The 18,743-nt window shown below is 65.2% G+C and overlaps 1 protein-coding gene across 2 annotated transcripts; it reads right to left on the bottom strand.

Moving 5' to 3' along the window:
• Window positions 1-5,885: 5,885 nt before the first annotated feature.
• Window positions 5,886-18,283, bottom strand: Efna2 (ephrin A2). 2 transcript variants are annotated; one of them, XM_047532259.1, is made up of 4 exons: window positions 15,427-15,776; window positions 7,933-8,237; window positions 6,622-6,687; window positions 5,886-6,379 (listed from the first exon to the last, which is right to left on the bottom strand). In XM_047532259.1, exons 1-4 carry the CDS (start codon window positions 15,564-15,566, stop codon window positions 6,258-6,260), a joined length of 633 nt encoding a protein of 210 aa, XP_047388215.1. In that variant the 5' UTR covers window positions 15,567-15,776; the 3' UTR covers window positions 5,886-6,257. The 2 variants fall into 2 exon arrangements, with proteins under 2 accessions (XP_047388215.1, XP_047388216.1); XM_047532260.1 differs by having other exon boundaries at window positions 6,208-6,446; window positions 15,427-18,283.
• Between the last annotated feature and the right edge of the window lie 460 nt (window positions 18,284-18,743).

Raw genomic sequence — 18,743 nt, 5'->3', positions numbered from 1 at the left:
GACCCCTGCCTCTGATCCCGAATCTCAGCTGCACCGAGGCTGCCGTGTGGGAAGCCCACCTTGGTCGCGGCTGAGGAAGCTGCAGTCAGTGGGAACCGCGCGGCCGTGGCCCTGCGTCCTGGCTCGCGGTGCTGCTGGCCTTTCTGGGCCTCAGTCTCCCCAGCTATGAAATGGGTACTGAACTTTCACAGAAAGCCTCTCTGGCCTGGGCCCTGGGGGCCGCCCCCAGCCCCCCAGGGGCCCTGCTCTGCTAATCCCCGGCCTGCGCCTCGGTTTCCCCTCCGGCAGCCTAATCCCTGGATTGTCGGAGGCCGGTTTTACATACATTTGCAGGCTTTTCATGGGAGATTTAGGGGCCGCGCGCCCTCACTGGTGATTAGCTGCTCCGTAATTGAAAAAGCCCCTCCCGCCCCCTCTGGCTGAGGGTGGAGGAGGGGGCCGAGGACCCTGCGGCTGTAGGGCCCCGTTGGGGCCTCCATGTGCTCCAGTGGGGTCTCCCTGGCTCTGTGGGCCTTGGGATGGGCAGCACCTCGCCAGGGTGCCAAGCCCCGCCATGAGGGGTGGGCCGGGACTCAAGCCCACCGTGCTGCAGGGGAGGCGGCTCTGACCTGCTTCTTCAGGAGGATGTGGGGTTCGGTCCTGGGCCCGAGTCTCCTTCCCTCGCCCCCAGCGCCCTCCCCGACCCGCGGGCAGAGGGGTGCAGGCCGGTCTGAGGCGTGGGGTGGGACGGCCGGGCCGCCAGCAGGGCGAGCGTCTCTGCCCCTCCCGCCCTGAGCACTTGCTGCTGGGTCCCCAGCTGCGCAACTTGATTCTGCCCGTCTCCGGGATGTGGGCGGGTTTATTTATCTGGTGTATATATGTATTTTAATGTAAAGATCTGCCAGGCAGCGCGCAGAGTCCTGTGGCGTCCCCACCGCCTCCCTCTGGCTCCCTCCTCTGAGACAGGCCCTCCAGCCCCCGCCCCAGCCTCCCCTGAGGAGGGAAGGAGGAGGCAGCACCAGGCGCCCCTGGGCAGCAAGAGCTCTGCCCTCACTCGGCACACTCACTCAGTCACTCAACAAACCTTCCTGGAGGCTGGGACCATGGCCGCCTGAGGAAGCTTCCAGGTCTCTGATCTTGTGGGAATGGCCATCTGGCCATCAAGGACGCCCAGGCTCAGAGCCCCACATCCTGTGTCTATTTCCCAGAAAAACAGCAGGGACCCGTCCCTTCCCTGGGACGCAGGCTCATCTGGGTGCCCTGGGCCGGGGGCCCCGATGGCTGTCTGGAGGCCAGGCTGCCCCTTCACACTCACCACACCTGGACGGGGTCCCTCCTGGGACCTGGAGCTGGGCCCTCCCGTCCTTTGGTCTGGGCTTCCCCATCCGTCAAATGGGTCACATGGGTAAACTGAGGCCCCAAAGAGCAAACTCCCCTTCTCCCTCTGGGGTCCTCCTGGGGAAGAGGCTGAGCTGCACTGAGACTGGCCCACCAGGACTGGAGGGTGGACGCCAGCCTGACAGCCCCTGAGACAGGGCACCTCCCGCGTCCCGGCTTCTCTCCTGGGGTGCAGGGAACAGAGCCCCAGCTGCAGGGCTCAGCCTGGGCCAGGAAGAGGAAGGGTGGCTGAGGGAGGGGCCCCGCGGCCTGCAGAGGGCCGGGCAGGGGTGTCCTGGGGCGCAGGCAGGGACCTCCCCAGGGTGGTGGGGGTTCCCACGGGCTCCCACCTGCTCCAGAGGGTCGAGGCTTCTCCGGAGGGCGAGGGTCACCCCGCCTCCGGCCTCCACCCTGCCACACCCCAAGTCTTGGCGTGTGAGCTCTCGACACCCCAAGCGGCAGGCCGGCGGCAGCCTGGGCTGACTGTGCAGCCGGCTCCACCCGGGGCCTCCTGGGCCTGCCCGCGGCACCCTGCTTCAGGCTCGGGTGATGCACCTGAGGCCCGCCCCGTCCCCCAGGCACGGCCACCACAGTGGAGACGACCCCAGAGGCCCCCAGCCTCCACGCCTCCCTCTGCCCTCCTGACCCAGCATGGGCGTCCGCGGCTGCCCCAGAGCCCCTCTGCCCAGGAGCCGGGCAGTGTGCACCCCAGGCCCCCGCGGCCCATGGTGGGGGCAGGACGGGGGGGCGGGTCTCTGCAGGGAAGAGAGTTGGGAGAGGAGGCTGCCCCAGGCGGCCTGGAGGGTCACCTGCACACTTCCTGGACACGGCATGTCCTTCACTCAGCCCAGGACCAGGGCCCAGCCTCATCCCACCACCTCTCTGCCTGGCTCAGACCCAGCTCCTGACTTAGGTTTGCCTAGTGACCTCTGGGGCCTGGGAGGGGTCTATTTCCCTCTCTGCAGGGCTGACTGGGACCCCCCTCAGGGCCCCTCCCTCCTGGACACATTGTCCATTAGGCCGACCGATGCTCCTGGGTCTCTCAGCCTGCATTTCTGGATCCACGGGGCTGGACAGTCCTTGTAGGCCAGGACAGGGTCCCTCCTCTTCTCTGTGCACAGCATGGAGCAGGCTGGTCCGAGTGTGGAGGGAACTGTGTGGGGTTTGGCCCACGGGAGGCACGGGGAGAGGCCCAGAGCCCCCTGGACCCCCCCAGGGAAGCCCGGTTCCGGGGGACTGAGGATAAGGGTCTCCTGTGCTCCCGCCCCTCCTTCCCGGGCCCTGCTGCCCCCACTTCCTTTCCAGCTCCTGTGCCGTTTGGATGATCTGAGGCTCCTGGGCTGTGACTCAGTTTACGCTTGTCCATCAGAGGCCACCTGGCTACCTGCAGCCCGAACTGAGTCCCAGCACCACGGCCTTGTCCCATGGCTTATGTGTCCCCCCAAGTATGGGGCCAGAGACCACTGGGGCAGGCCCATGGTCCTTGTGGTGATGCCCCGATGGAGGGAAGACCCAGCGCTATCTGCACACAATAGGTGCTCATTAAATGCTTGGTGGGGGCACTGATCTTGATGTGGAAGATGCAATTTGCCCTTGGCATTTTCTTTTCTGTGCATGTAGCTTCTGCATACACAGATATGCACATCCAGTCAGTGAGCATCTGTTGAGCACCTACTGTGTGCCAGCATGCTCTAGGTGCTGGAGACCAGTGATCCAGACAGACCCTAATCTGGGCCCTGGAGGAACAGACGGTCCAGTGTTGAAGAAGACAAGAAATGAAATAGATGAGGAAAACAGTAAGGCATGCCTGAGGTGATAAATAAATGCAGGAGGAAAGAAAACCGGAGGTGGAGGGGGCGTGGCTTCACATGGGGGCTCAGGGGAGGACAGGGCAGAGGTGGGCCTGAGGAAGACCCTGGTGAGGCCAGGGACAGCGGAGGCGCTGCCTCGGGAGCCAGGGGTCTGGGGACAAAGGAGCTGCAGAGGCCGGGCCGTGGCGGGAGCCCTCCCCCAGCCTCTGGGCCAGAGGGCCGGGCGGAGGTTTTCCTCCAACGCTGGCCTCCTTGGGAGGGAGGGCTGGGCGACCCCGGGGAGCAGAGCGGCCCTGGGGCTCCCCTGCCACGGCCCGCGCTGGGCACCCAGGCGGCAGTAACGGGCCGCGGGAGAGAAATTGCTTCCCTCTGGAGGCTCCGCACAGGACCAGCATGCGGATGGCCGCCCGGGGCCAGGCTGGGCGGGGCTGGCCGCTCCAGCCCAGAGGGACGTGGCGCCGCAGCCCCTGGTCGCACACTGTGGTCACCAGGACGGTGGCAGCGGCAGGCGAGGGGACGGGGGACCTTCCCAAGAGACCCAAGCCCAACACGCATGAGTCTGGCCACACCCGGGGGCTCGCGGGGCAGGCGCAGCCAGTGTCCAGGGCCTGAGAGACGCCCTGCTGTGGGCAGCACCCCGGCCCAGGTGGACGGAGGGTGGCGCTGGGCTCGGGCACCCTCCCCGTGAGGGAGGGCAGTGCTGTCTGGGGCTCGTGGAACCGGCTCTGCGGCCGGACCGACCCACTCGGCGTCACCGCGGGTGACATCTTGCTTAGTGACGTGAAGACAGTCACGTTCTCATTAATGGTTTAGAGCGGACACAGCCCAGGTTCACGGGTGGACGGACAGGGGCACGAGCTGTGGTCCACCCCCTGAGCATCCTCGGCCGGGGCAGGAGCGAGGTGACCGCTGCAGTGTGGACGGACCTGAGGACCTGGTGCTCAGTGACAGCAGATGCACAGGCCAGTGGTGACCAGTGACAGGCATGTCCAGGACAGGAGTCCAGAGATGGAGGTGGAGCTGTGGGTGCAGGGCTGGGGGCACGGGGCTGCTCGTGGGGTCAGGGAATGTTCTGGAATCAGAGGCCAAGTCTGGCTGTGCTGGAACCAGGAAATCGCGGCACAGGGACGGGCGGGCTGGGACTTTATCAATAAACCTGCTGTTCGTGACGTGCCAGCTGCCGTGACCCTGCCTCTGCCCTACGTGAGGCTGGGCGTCCAGGCTGGGTGTCCGGCTCCTCTGAGCCTGGGGTCCTCCTCTGTGGGGTGGGGGTCCCTGGGCCTCCGCCGGGCCTCCGCGTGGGCGGTGTCTGTGCTCCCGGTGAGGCTGGGCAGGGCGGTGCACACAGGGCCCTTTGTGCCGAGCTCGGCCTCATTAGGAGGCAGCCCCTGTCGCGACCAGCGCGGCTGAATTAATGGGCAGAGTGTTCCCTCAGCTAATTGTGCCCAAGAAGCTGTCCTCCCGGCGGGTGGGACGCAGGCCGCGCCGGGTGCAGGGACCACGGCCCCTCAGCCGGGTCACCTGCCGGCCGGAGCCGCTGCGCCTCCATTCCCAGTCTGGGGCTCTGCCTTTGGCAAGGTGAGAAGGGGGTCCGAGACTGCAGACCCCCAGCTGGCCCGGGCTGGCGGGGAGACCGAGTCACAACCCGAAGGCCAGCCTCGGAGGTGCTGTAGAGTCCGAACGGATTCTGAGACCGGTCTAGAGCCAGGGAATGCCCGGGCTTCCGGCACGCGCGGGGTGTTGGGACGGGCACACACAGACCCCTGCCGCGTGGAGCCGGCCCCAGAGAGGAAGCTGAGGTCCAAAGGCGCCTCTGAAGGCCATGGCTCCCCATAAAAATGCTGACGCCCAGGGCGGGCCCCACAGCCACAGGAGCCCCGACGCCACTGTGATGGCCGGTTCCCTTGCAGCCCCGTGGGCCCCGATGTGCCAGGATGCCTCCCCGTCTCCCCGGCAACTTCAGACCCCTCCAAGCCCCCAGCGCAAGGCACTCCGCAGGGTCCACAGCCCCAGACACACCTTGAGGGTTTATGCATTTTATTATAAAAAAATACAGAATCCAAAGTCAGTGGTGAGGGAGGGGGGCCCAGCGCCAGCTGCAGGCCTGGCAGCACCCGCGCCCCGCAGCCCCTACAAAAGCCCCGCCCCCAGGGCCACCAAGGCGGCTTCCGGCAGCCGTACACAATATATATTTATATATAATATATATAAAACACAGTCAGGAAAGGCGGGTAGAAATACGAAATCCATACAAACGCCTCGTTTCCTTCATTAAATTGTCTTTGGGGAGGGGCTGCCGTTTTTGGTAGTGGTCCCCCTCTGTTCTGTCCATTTTTTCCCTTAGAAACATTATTAAGTCGAAGAGTTGGGGTGGGGGGTTCCACAGACAAAATGAGCTTATTGCCAAGTGTTGCTTCTATTCTAAAAAGTCCCCCCAACCCCCCGCCAAAATAAAAGACCCCAACAAAGGGCTGAAAAAAAAAAGGGTTTTCGGTCCGTCCTCCAGAATACATTAAAAATAAATCACAGTATACACTTGCTGGCTCTATTTACAGAAATACAGCACGTTCTCAGCCTTGAAGAGGGTCCCGCCCGGTGGAGCAGGCCTGGTGGGGTCCTCTTGTGGCAGGTTGTGACCCTGGGCCGTGGTGGGGGTTTGTACCACGCGCCCCTTCCGGCTCAGACTCACTGGTCCAGGGAACGGGGGGCCGTGGGGGCAGCTCTGGAGGGGTGACCAGACCTGTGTCCTGGGTTCCTCCCAGGGTCAGGGACCCGCCGGTCAACTCTGCTTCCTCCCCAGGTGGCTGGTGGGAGCATAAATTAAGGAGAAACTTCAGTCCTTCTGACTCAACCAGGAAACACGCTAAAACAGAAAGTGGCCCAAGGGGCCCGGGAGAGATGGCTCAGTCGGGGGCTGTGCCCACACCTGGTCCCCTGTGGGCATCGGGGACCCCGGCCAGCCCCTCCTGCGGGCAGCACCACGGAGGGAGAAGCAGCGTCTCTATTTGGTCTCGGAGCGGCCGCGGCCGGGCGGGAGGTCAGGCAGTCCGGGTGGGCCGTCCAAGGTGGCTGACGTCCTTCAGGCCAGGACTAGGAGCCCAGGAGGGTCCAGAGCACAGGGACAGTGCTTAGGAAGAGGCGGCAGCGGGCCAGGCGGCTGCAGGAGTTGTTACTGGTGAAGATGGGCTCGGGGGCCTCGTACAGCGTCTCGTCTGGGGACACAGGAGACAGCACCGTCAGGGGGGCCGGCCCTGGACTTCGACCTTCTCCCTCCAAGGTCTGAAATGTTTGCAGATGGGGAAACTGAGGCGTGGGGCAGGACCTGCCCGCCACATCTGAGGCCACGGGACTCCCAGGGCTGTGCTGTGCCCCCCGTACCCGAGCTCTGTGGTCCTGTGGGTTGAGGACATAGGTGGAGGGAGCCTGGGTCCCGCCCGGCCCCCTGAGCACTTACTAGTGGGCCGCACATAAACCTTCAGTCGCAGACAGGGCCGGTCCACAGCATTAGGAGGTGTGGCAGCTGGAAGAGAAGAGACCGGCTCGCAGGGCAGCGGGCTCTAGATTCCCGCGATCTCCTGGGGCGGTGCCGCCCCTGACCCCAGGTCGGGGAGTCATTCACAAAACTCTTAGTGGTACATCAAAACCCCAGGCACAATGCCCGTTTCCCAGTAGTCCTGCAGACCTTTGAGAGCTGCTGGCTCTGCCCTGATCCCGGAGGCTGAGGCCGTCTGTGTCTTGGTTCCCTGGGCCTCATCCCCAAGCAGCACAGGGTGAAGTTCAAAAATGATGGACACTAATACTCTTGCTTTCAGTCAGTCAGCAAAAAAACCGGTATAGCCAAATAATCGAGCCGGGCTCCACCCCCTGTTCCCTGGGTGCTGTGGCCAAGTCCTCCTGTGGGGGCTGCTACCGGCACACAGCAGGTATGCTGGGAGCTCTTCTTCTGTTTCCATTTTTCTTTTTTGTGGGGCTGGGGACAGAACGGGGGTCTTGCTCATGCTAAGCATGCACCGCCAGCGCAGCCTGGGGCCACTCTGCATTTGAGATGGAGGCCAGTGACCCCTGGGGCCCACGGCACAGAGAGGCAGAAGCCCCCGCAGGGCTTCCTGTTCCTTGGCCTCAGGGTCTGTGCGGCTCAGCCAGGAGTCACAGGGGCGAAGAGGAGGCTGGCCCCCAGGGGAGTGGCCAGTGGGGGTCCCCTGGACACCGCTGTGCCCCTGGGCCTGGTCAGCACCTCTGCCAGACCCCAGAAGCTCCTCCCTCTGGAGAGGAAGATAAAAGACACGTGAAAATAGTAACATTCGTCACAGAGATAGGGCGAGTAATTGCAATAATTATCTTTATGAAACTCCCGTCTCAGAAAGAAAAATGGGATTTTTCTTATATTACGGGACTTAATTTAAACACCTCTGCTCCCTCCCCACCTGCTTCTTTCCAGAATTAAAAGGCAGAGGATCCAAGTAGAGCAGAGAAGGGGAAAGGGCCTTGTGATATCTGGCTGGGCACAGCGGTGGCCGGGGGCAGGCGCCCGGCCTCGCACAGGATGCCCACCACCCCGAGCGGCTGAGTGGATCCCAGGCTGCGGACCGCCCCTGGGGGCGGGGCCGGCGGAGGCCAGCCCGGCTCGGTCGGGCTCCCGCCGGCCTCCCCGCTGGCTGGCCGCCCCGCCGTCTGCCCCCGCCGGCCTCCCGGCCGGCCTCCCCCGCCACCCGGCCTCCCCCGCCACCCGGCCTCCCTGCCGGCCTCCCGGCCAGCGGCCACTCACAGATGTAGTAGTACTCCTGCCCCGGCCGGAACTCGAAGCCCAGCGAGAAGGGCGTGAAGAGCTGGAACTTCTCGGAGAACCGGAGCGGCCCCCCGGGCGCGGCCGGCCGGTTGCACTCCCAGCGCTTGAAGCCGCGCTGGCGGTGGTCGCAGGAGGCGTGGCCCTCGCCGTTCACCATGTACAGCACGTAGTGCTCCATGCGCTCGGCCGGCGGCAGCGGGGCGCCGTAGTGCGGGCAGTAGATGTCCAGGTAGTCGTTGATGCTCACCTCCACCGTGTAGCCGCCGCCGCCGCCCGCCTGGAACCTGCGGCGGCCAGCGAGGAGGTGGCACGGCCAGGCCAGGGCCGGGCTGCAGCCCAGCGCCCACCTCCCTGCCGGGCACGGCCCCTCCTGCCGGCCGGCCCGCGTCCCCGCCGCCTTCCTCGGCGGAGGGTGGGGCTCGTGCTGGGGAAGGCCAGGGCACCCAGCTGGCCACAGGGGGACCTCAGAGGGAACGTCGGGTCCTGCTGGCCGGGTCGCCTCCAGGTGAGCAGACTGGGGCGTCTGGACTCTCCCTCCCCGGGAACAGGCTCCTCCAGGTGCCCCTGCCCACCCTCTGCACCCCTTACTTCCACCTGCCGAGGAGGGTGGCTGGGATGGGACAGGGGTGCCCACTCCAGCCTCAGTTTCCCTGCAGGGGCGAGGCTGGAGTACAGAGACCCCAGGGTCAGCAGTGCCCTGGACAGCCCAGCCCCACCTGTCCACCCGCAGCCGTGCCCCTTCCTCCAGGGAGCCCACTGGCTCAGCTCTTCCTGGAGGATGGAGGTCACAGAGGAGGCTGGAGGAGGCTGTGAGAGCGGCCACCAGCGCCTGGGGCTACGGCAGCGAGGCTCAGATCTCCTGGAGGACTCCCCTGGGCCTCCGGCAAGCACGGCTAGCAGGCAGAGGGGCCCGGGAGGGGCTCATTAACACATAAGAGCTCCTGGCTGCAGGGCTGGGGAGGCGGCACAGCCGGGGAAACTGAGGCCCAGCCAGGGCCAGTGGGGAGGCGGCTATGCACTCCCAGCCCCACCGCCGCTGGGTCACCCCACAAGGAGCCCGCACAGACCCCGTGCCGGGCGCAGTAGCTGGCATGGAGGCTCCTGGGGACTGCGGACTCAGCCACACTGGCCCCCCTGCCGCCCTGGACATAGCGCTGGTCAGGCTTAGGGTCGGGGCCTGGAGGGGAACCAGGAGGGCAGAAGCTTCCTCACTGGGTCCAGCTGCTAGATCTCCTGAACCATGGCCACAGCTGGAGAGTCTCAGGCAGGGAGGCAGAGGGCCCGGACCCCTGCAGCCCCCTCCTCACACTGCTGAATTCGCCCAGAGACAGCTCGCCAGGCCCCACCGTCCCCCACCGTCCCCTCCCGTGAGCCAGCCAAGGCCAGGGTGCAGAACAGGTCCCTGGGTGGGGTAGGCTGGGCCTCGGGGGCAGGGTGAGGGTCCCGTCCCCTGGGTCCCGAGATTCAGTTTCTGAGGCTGGGCCTCCTCTCTGTGCAGTGGGAGGCCCAGTGGCTCTTGCACGGCCTCGGCCCCCGCCGGCTTAGGGGTCTCCCCGGCCACGGGCGAAGCCATGGGGGCTCCAGGCTTCTCAGGTCGCACGCGCTCCTTCCTGGCCCCAGTGAGAGCCCAACTGTTCACCAGCCGATGGCACCAGCGACCCAGTGCCCACCCTCCCCGGCCGGGCATGAGGTCCAGCAGGGGCACGGAGGTGGGGGTGCCTGGACGCCCTCAGTCTTCCCCCCAGCCTGTCCCGTCCTGTGACGATCCACAGCTGGAAGGAGTCTGGCTTCTGGCAAGACCCTTCCGGGTGGGATCTGGAAGGTGAGCGGGGGCCACTGCAGGTCATGTCCCCCGGGTCGGTGTCCGATGCAGCCCTGACCTGGCTTCGTGTCCTTAAGGGGACATCTCGGCAGACCCAGCTGGCCCTGCTGTCTTGGGGGTTGGATGCTGCCGAGTCCACTGACGGTCAGTGCACTGCCTGCTGACCCAGAGCCGTTCATTTCTCCTCCACACTCAGAACCCAACCCACGCCCCTCGTGTGCCTGCCCGCCCCTCTGCCCACCCCTCCGGAAGCATCCACCTCAGCTGGCTCCACACCCGCCCCCGGCCTCTGCAACACTGTCCCTGTGCCCGGACAGTTGCCCACCAGTGTCCCAACCTGACATCAGCCCGCCACACCTTCACACGAACCCTGTCCTCTCCGCGCCCACCCAAGGCCAGCCCGGGAGCGCCACACGGGGGTGCTCCGTGCGCCTGCTGATCCGAGCGTGAACTGGAAGCCCAGGTCTGGAGGAGGGGCTGCAGGGAGCCACCTCTGGCCTGGACGAGCACCAGGCTGGCCCCGCACGCCGCGGGTTAGAGCAGTGGCAGCCTGCTGTGCTGGCACTCCCCGACCCAAGCTGGCACGGAAGCAGGGTGGCAGCAGCGTGAGGGGCCCACCCCAGATCCCACGGTGACAGCAAGGCAGCCTCCTCTCACCGCCGGTGCCTCGGCCTGGAGGCCCTGCTGTGCACCAAGGACAGAGGCAGGGTCTTCCTCTCACACGCCTCCCCTGGCCCACAGCCCCTCCTGCTGCTGCCCACCTCCAGGTGCCCACCAGGGCTCCCTGGCCACCCCCGCGCTGCCAGCACCTCCCAGCAACCACCTGGCCTGCAGCTAGTTAACTCCAATTGGAACGGTGGAGTCACTCGGTGCTCACAGAGAGCCACTAACGAGGAGCTGGCCCCAAGGGGTGGGGTGCGCCGGGCTGCGTGCCCGCCTGGACACTGAGGCACGGGTGGGGTCAGCAGTTGGACCCCCGGGGTGGGCCCCTTCCCACTTGGTACCAGGTGGGTCTCAGGCTCTGCCTCTCCAGCTCTCAGGGGCCATGGCCATCTTTCTGTTGGGTCCAGGCACACTGCGGGTGCCCAGATGGCCCAGGGAGCTGGCAGACAGGGTCCTGAAGCCCAGCGTGGGGCCATGCCCACCCCAGGGCCACAGGAAAGGAAGGAAAGGCTCGATGGGGCACAGGCATGGTCCAGAGAGGGTGGCTGTCCTCGGCCCCCTCCTCAGCTAGACCAGATGAAGAGGCAGCCTGGTGGCCTGGTTCCGCAGGGACGAGCTGGCCTCCCTTAGGACTGCTTTGTCTGTGCAGTGGGGCACCAGCGGCCAGGAGGGCACCTAGGGGTGTACAGAGCTGGTGGGGCAGAGGCAGCCTCCGAAGCCAAGGTCGACCTCACCCAGGGAGACCAGATGTGGTGGCACATGGCAGCTGGGTCCCCGCACTCCCACTCAGGTGCAGGGTGGGGACAAGGCTGCCAGGCTGGCTGGGCTACAGAGGTAGAGCGCTCCGACGCTTCTCCCCTGGTCTGTGCTGAGCTTCCTGCCGTGTGTCTGGTCCCACAGTGGCCAGGGGCTGGACCCTGGCTCTGCCCCCTCCCACCGGCATGGCAAGGAACAGAGCTGGGCCATCTCTGGACCCAGCACCAAAAACGAAGAAGCCCCCAAAGCAGCTACAGTGGGGTGAGGCTAGCCATGCCTGGGTCCCTGGGAGGGAGACCTGCCCCTGGCATGGGGTCCTGCACCCTCGTCCACCAGCCAGCTCAGATCGGGCAAAGAAGCCACCGGTCCCATACAAATCCTACCTCACAGGTCCCTTGGAGGCACCTGCTGTCCAGGAGTAGCGTCCACCTCCACCCATGACCCTAAGAGACCCGTGAGAGGCCCCTGCCAACCCTCAAGGGGACGGCCACTGGGCATAGGAGGTAGGAGGCAGATGGTGCCCCTGCCTGGCCCCCAGCGCCAGTGACGAGGTGCCACTGTGTCAGCAACTGGCCCAGGGGCTGAGGGACCCTGGACAGGGGCTTCCTCATCATTGAGGGGCCAGGGCTGTGGGTGGCAGGGCCTGAGGGCAGATGCCACAACACTGATGGAGCCAAGGCCAGGCAGAGGAGGGCAGACCCAGGACAGGGCAGCAAGACCCTGCCCGTAGCAGGGACGCTGCTTTGGGGTTGCTCTTGCTGTGGACAGGGGCCAGCTGCAGGTTCAGGCATGGTGCACACCAGAAGCCTGGCTCTGGACTGTGGGCATGGCCTCAGTCTCCCTCTTTGCAGAGGCCTCTGAGCCTGTGCCACCCACTTCCTGAGAGGAGGGACGGGGTCTGACCAGTCAGGCCATCTCTGAGCCTCGAGTCCACATGCCAGCACCCACGGCCTCGAGGTCCCCTCCCTGGCCCCAGGTGCCCTGGCCCATCAGCTGGCTGCCCAGGCCCCCCAGGCTGGTGGAAGAGCCTCTGCAAACAGAACAAAACCCACAGGCAGCCAGGAAGGCACGGCCCCCTTCAAAGCCAGAGCCACGGTGGAGACACCGGTCACATCCACCACTGGGAAAGGCTGTCCCTAGGGGGTCAGGCCCTGGCCCACACGGCTATTCTGCCACCTGGGTGTCCAGGAGGGAAGCTCCTTGCCGCCCACACTACAAGGGCACTCAGTCACATACACTGGGGCAGGTGCCCACTGGAGGGCCCTGCTCCCAAATTGGTACCTCCTGTCCTCACAAGATGCATAAAATAGCCTCATCAGAAGGTGGGGGCTTGAGTGGACAGTGGGGATCCTGTGTGATGCCTGCTCTGGGCTCCAGTGGCCCCTTTCCTATCCCTGGGGGAACAAGAGCAAGTGGCAAGGTCATCGCTGTGGACCATTCTGGGCTGACCGTCCACACTGGAAGCCCTGGGCAGCCGGAGCTGTCCCCCCAGGAGTGCTCTGCGGCCACAGACGTGCTCCACACATACGTCCGGGCAGCCCGCAGCAGGCCTTCTGTGCAGGCGAGCGTGCAGGTGCACGGGCACTGCACACGCAGGCACACACACCCGGTGCACAATCATGCAGGCATGTGTGCAAACACACCGGAGCCGGGTGGCCTGTGCGTGGAGGCTCCTGCAGCGCTCTGCCACGTGGACGTGAGTGTGCCCACTCTGACACATACTGCCTGGGGCCCCAGGACACTTGCGCACCGTGGACAGGCACACGGCCACAGTAGCTCCGAACAAGCACAGCCACCAGCGTGCACAAGTGCCGTGGCCAGGGCAGGGGGCCACCAGTCCAAGGACGCCAGGGACCCCTGCCCAGTTCAGCCCAACTGGTGACAGCCCTGGAAATGCCTAGCCGCCGGCTCAAGGGGGCCCAGTCCAGGTGGGGACCGGCACAGTGGGGACGCAGGCCACCGTGGCCCTACCCTGCGGCAGCTGAGTAGCAAGGTGTGGGGCTCCCTCCATGACCTCCACGCTGTGTGTGCACAGAATGGACACTTCACAGCAGGACCTGACTTGGGGACACACATGCGGGGGTGGCCAGTGGATGGCCCAGACCCGTGGGTCCCTCATTCCATCCCCCAGTGGCCACGTGCTGTCTGTCCCCCGTGGAACGTGCGGCCTCCCGGCTACTGCCCTGCTCAGCATGCCTTTTGTGTGCCCCTCTGGCTTGGGGACAGGCATCTTCCTCGCAGTCTCCGGCCAGTGTCACCCCATCTCTGCTCAGATACCACCCTGGTCCCTCCCACCGGGCTCTGCTGGTCTCCCCAGGCTGACATGCCCATCCCTGGGTCCCTGTGCTGCCGAGGCCAAGGCCACCTCTCCTGGTGTGCCTGCTAGCCCCTCTCACTCACAAGCAGGTTCTCTGCAGTCACCCCTGGACACCCCAGTGTCAATGACAAAGCCCCAATCTAGACAAATCTGGGCTTCTTGGGCGAGGTGGCCATGCAGTTCCGGGGCCCCACAGCATGGTGTTGGGCAAGGTCAGCAGCAACCTGAACGCCCACGGCAGGAGGAGGAGCCAAGGACACCCCATGCTCCTGGCAATCTGTTCTGATTGCCAGGCTGACCCCTGGGGCTGTTGGGTCACACAGCAACAGGAGGTGGCCAACAGGCCGGCCCCAGGCACTGTGACAGGCACCGAGGTGCCACCTCTGTCCCCTGGCCAGTGGTCCAGCCCACAGCCCTTGGCCCTGTAGCAGGTGGGGACAGTGGGGCAGCCCTGACACCCCCTTCCTTCCCATTCCCGGTTCCTCCAGTGTTCGCCAGAACAAAGGACAGGCCATGCCGGGACGGAGATTTCGGAGCTGAAACCAAAAACTTGGGTCGGGAAGCACGGCTCGCGGGGCTCCCGTGCAGCCAGCGACAGGGAAGAGCCTTAATCAAACCCACATGTGGCGCAGCGAGGACAAGCTCTGGGGCCCCGTCCCTGCCCTGGAGCCCGGGGGCCCAACCCCATGGCCCTGCATGGGCTGGATAGGTCTGAGCATGTTGCCGGCCCCCACGGCAGGACACTGGCTGCCCTCTTCCCAGAGCCTGCCTCGAGAAGGCTCTGTATGCAACTTCCCACCCCAGGTTTGGGACAACAGGCGACAGTGGGGACAAGAGGACACAGCCCCTCAGGAGGGCAGCCTGGCTGCACAGGAAGCAGCTGGAACGTGGAGAGAAGGTGGCCGGAGGCAGAGGGGCGCGGAGCAGGGAAGCCCCCCACGTGCAGCCCGGCCAGCCCTGAGCAGCCTGTGAGATGCTGAGGCTGACTACCAGCCTTGGGAGCCCTGGCGCCCTGGCCCCGCAGGACCTCAGTTCCCTCTGGCCACTGAGACCAGCGCCCAGGGGTTCTGTGGATGTCCAGGACCAGTTTGGTGGCCAGGAAACTTTTCTCACACGGACTAACGAGGGCTGCTGTCATTCTCCAAATGGTGCTCATAGCTCAGTACGGACTGGGGACCTGGGACCGAGCAGCGGCGGATGGGCTCCTCCTCTGGGTGTGGCAGGCTGGGCACCCGGCACCCCCTCCAGCCCCAGCTCAGGTCCTCTCATCTTGACCTTGAGCCAGCCCCTCTGCACCTCAGTTTCCCCTCAGTGTCAAGAGGATGAAGGACATTACCCCGATGCACCTCCCAGACTGAGCCCTAGCCCCTCTGGTCCCTCAGTCTCCCTGTTCCCACAAAGCCAGGACTAGGTCCCCCCGTGGAGCGAACATGAGGTGGGGAGGGACATTCCAACTTCCCCAAGTTCATCTGGGTACCTCCCACAGGACAGACCCCACACCCCTCACCCTATGGCCACAGTCTCCAACCTCCTGGGACCGCTGGGTGCCAAGGTCCCAAGGGAACCCCACCAACTCCTCAGCTCTTGGGGGACCTCCAGAGAAGCAAGTGGATTAGGGGGTCCCACAAGCCTGGGGAGCGAACTCAAGGGCTGCCCGGCTCCAGAGAGTGCCAGACGGGTTCCCCAAACTCTGGAAGACGTGGGCGCTCTACAAAATGCGAGTCTGTCCCGGAGCAGGGAGCCCTGGGAGGGCTGCGCCAGGCGCGCGAGTCCCCCGAACTCCGGGGGCCGGCACTCCCCGGGGCCCCTGCGCGCCCACCCAGCGACAGCACGGGGCGCGGGGCGCGGGGCTGTGGCCTCGGGGAGGCCGGCCAGCCGGCCGGCTTGGGGGCCGGGGTCCCGGCGCGGCGCTCACCTCGGGTTGCTACGGTTCCAGTACACGGCGTAGCGGTCCGCGTTGGCGCGGGCGTCCTCAGCGCGCGCGTAGGGCGGAGGCGGCGGCAGCGGGAGCAGCAGCAGCAGCAGCGGCAGCAGCGGGCGCTGCGCGGGCGCCATGGCCCCGGTCCGGCCGCCGCGCTCTCCGGCCGCCGCCTGCCCGCGTCTCCGCCTCCTCCGCCGCTGCCGAGCGGGCGGAGCGCGCGGCGCGCTTGGAGATCCCGCTGCCCCGCCTCCGCGCGCGCGACCTCGGCCGCCGAGAAGCCAGGCGGCGGCGGGGCGCGGCGCCGGGCGGCCCCGGGCACAGACCCGGCCGCGCGCAGACTCGCGGCCCGTCGGGGAGGGGCCGGCTCCGGCCTTTGTCCCGCCCGAGCGCGGGCCGGGCCGCGGGCGCCCCCTCCCGCCACGCCGGGCTGCGCGGGGCTGGGTGGGGGACTCCAGCCCCCGCCGCGCCCCGCCCTAGCCAGACCGCGAGTCGGCCCGCGTCGTTCTGCTGGGTCCCCAGGGTCCCGCTGCAGCCACCCCAACTCTGCGGAGGTTGTCCGGGGCCACCGTTGCCGACCGCGGGGACGGGGACACGGGGCTCCAGCCCCTCCAAGTATTGCAGCAGGTTCTCTGCAGAGCCCCACCCTGTGCCAAGGAAGAGGTGCCAGGCGCGCCCTTACCACGGGTTCAAACACCAACTGGTCACAAAAGTCCTGAATCAGACCCGGCCAACTCTGAGCGCTTTGGAGCCCAGCGGACTGAGGTCCGCAGCGTCCTCTGCTCACATCCGCTCTCTGAACCTGGAGCCCATTCCCCCTCTAGAGTGTACAGCAATGCCCACTAGAGCCCTAAGAATGCCTGGACTCCTTAGGATCCAGGCCAACAGCACACAAGTCCACACATAGGGCACACTCTGGTGAGCAGGAGGGGAAAGGTGGTCCTGGAGGAGGGCACAGCTTGGGCAAGAGCCCCAGGGTCCAGCCTGTTCAGGGAGCTCAGAGGACCACTCCCTCTCCTGGAGAAACTGGAGGCCTGTCATCTACTTCTCTCGTTCCTGCCACAGGCTTTTTGGCCAGACTCTGTACTTGTGGAAGGTACGCTGTCCCCAGGTGCAGCTGGAAAGGGCCAGTGATGTCCAGCAGGTTCTACCTCTCCAGGTGTGCTTCACTGGTCTAGTGCAAGGCTGGGGAGCTCCAGTCTGGGAGCCAAGAGCATTTGGACTCCGGAAGATCCTTGTGTGAGGAACTATCCAAACTCCTCTCAGGGACGCTGAGAGCCAGAGAGCAGAGACCTGACCTGTACGCCAGCAGAATGGCAAAGGGACAGGCGACCACAAGCCTCTGGTGTGTGTGGGGTTTTGTCATGTGACCCCAGAGCCCCCTCCTTGCCCGCTTCCTGCAGGCCACACTGCCCACCCTTTGTCTGAGCGGCCTTCCCTTGACTGCCTGTCCAAGCCTGCTTTCCCTCCTGGGAGCTGTCTTGTCCCACCTACCAGGACAAGGCTTTCTGTCCTCTGGGGAGCTCAGCCAGGCAGTTCCTGGTGTTCTGGGCTTGAGTTCTTGTCCCCTGACTCAACCACAGGTGTTCCATTTGAAGGCCCTGGGCTGGCCCAGGAGGAACACAGGGACCTGCCCCAGGTGGTAGCCGAGGCAGGCCTGGGGTCACCTGGAAGGGCCTTCGGTGATAGCCTGGGGTTATAACCTCACTGGCACCCAGGAAGGTCTCCTGGGGGCTTGGCATGGTCTGGTTCACTGGGGACCAGAGGAGTGACCTCTCCCAGAGAGGGCGTCTTGAGTGGAGGTGTGTGTATAGACCACATACAGGACACAGAGGGCATTGTGCTGGCAAAGGTGGGCATTCCGGAAGCCCCTCCGCTAGGACAGGAGCCCCTCCTGCTAGGGGGTGGTGGACAGGCAGAGTCTGGCCTCTCAGACTCGGCAGGCTTCTACCTGCATGAGGACAGCCACAAGGGCACAGAGGAGAGGACCCCTGGGCAAAGGCCCGGGTCGGCTCATTTGCATGCAGGGGCCACCAAGGCGAGAGCTGCGGCGACGAGCGGATTTGAGCAGAAGCTCGCTCTTCTCTGTTCTTGTCTCTCTCAAGGTCAGAGCCCAAGCAGGGAGAGGAACAAAGGCAGCTCGTCCCCCATTCAACCTCCCAGTGCCCGCCAGGCACTCTTGAGGACTGGCCAGGAGGGGCGGGAGGTCTCCAGGCCTGCCCCTCAAGGCTGTTCTGGGGGGCACCAGGGGAGCACCAAAGCCCTCTTCCCTCCTGAGGCAGGGGCTGCCCCGGCCGGGAGAAATCAGCCAGCCAGTGGTCAGCCAGATTAAGGGGCTATGCTGGACTTAGGTTCCCCTTGGAGTCAAGGGTCAGCGGTCAGACTCACTTTGCAGACAAGGGTCAGTGTCAGGGGTTATCCAGGGTCAGCTGCCAGCCACCCGCCCAGACCCAGGACAGGGACTTTGATGGGAACCCACACCCATCCACCTGGGTCTTAACTTTGGGCCCAGATGTCTGCTGGACAAGTTCTTCCCACCCAGGCCCAGTGTGGGGCCCTGGCTCACCCAGTCAGCCCACAGAGCCAGGCTGTGGGGCTTGGGATCCCTGAGTAGCAGCCCTCAGCCTTCAAAGACCACAAGCCCTGGAGGAGCAGACTAAAAATATGCCGGGAGAAACTGCTCATCACATAAACTGAACCAAATCCACTGTCAGCTCCAGCTCGGGCAGTTTCAGAAGCCCCAGCCTGCCAATCAGGACTAGGAGGTCCAGCAGGGGCACCTGTGGCAGGGATTCTCTTGTGGACAGTCTGCACCCAGTTCAGCTGCACCCACTGTGCACCAAGGAATCTAGGAGTGCCCCTTCCCCCTGCCGATTAAAATTTCCATTATGTCCAGGCAGGCCCTGAACCTCAGCACAGATCCTAAGGTTCCTGCAATCCCCACCGCTACCCTATCCCTGGTATTCCCACCTACCTTTCCCCCTCTTCCCTCCCTCCTCCCCCTGCCCCCAGCAGCTCTGGGGCCTGGACACAGATCCACTTTCCCACAACACCCACCATCCAGCAGGACCACGGTGTCCAGAACTTCCTGGGGGTCATGCAGGAGGATGCAGCTACGCATGTGGCTGAGTGCCGGGGATTTTGTGTGATCACAGCAGTAACAGAAGGTGCTTTCAGAAGGGTGGCTATGGCGGGGACCTCAGGTCTGTCTGGCTCAGGGTTTAGCATCCAGTGACTGTGAAGGTGTGGGTCCCATCCCTTCGTGGCAGCCTGTCTCCTGCCTACAGGGTCTGAGTATTTGTGCACACAAGGTG

Source organism: Sciurus carolinensis, chromosome 17, assembly GCF_902686445.1.
Source record: "Sciurus carolinensis chromosome 17, mSciCar1.2, whole genome shotgun sequence".
NCBI classification, from domain to species: Eukaryota; Metazoa; Chordata; class Mammalia; order Rodentia; family Sciuridae; genus Sciurus; species Sciurus carolinensis.
Note: the sequence above shows the minus strand (reverse complement) of the source record. Positions and strands in the feature narration are given on the sequence as shown.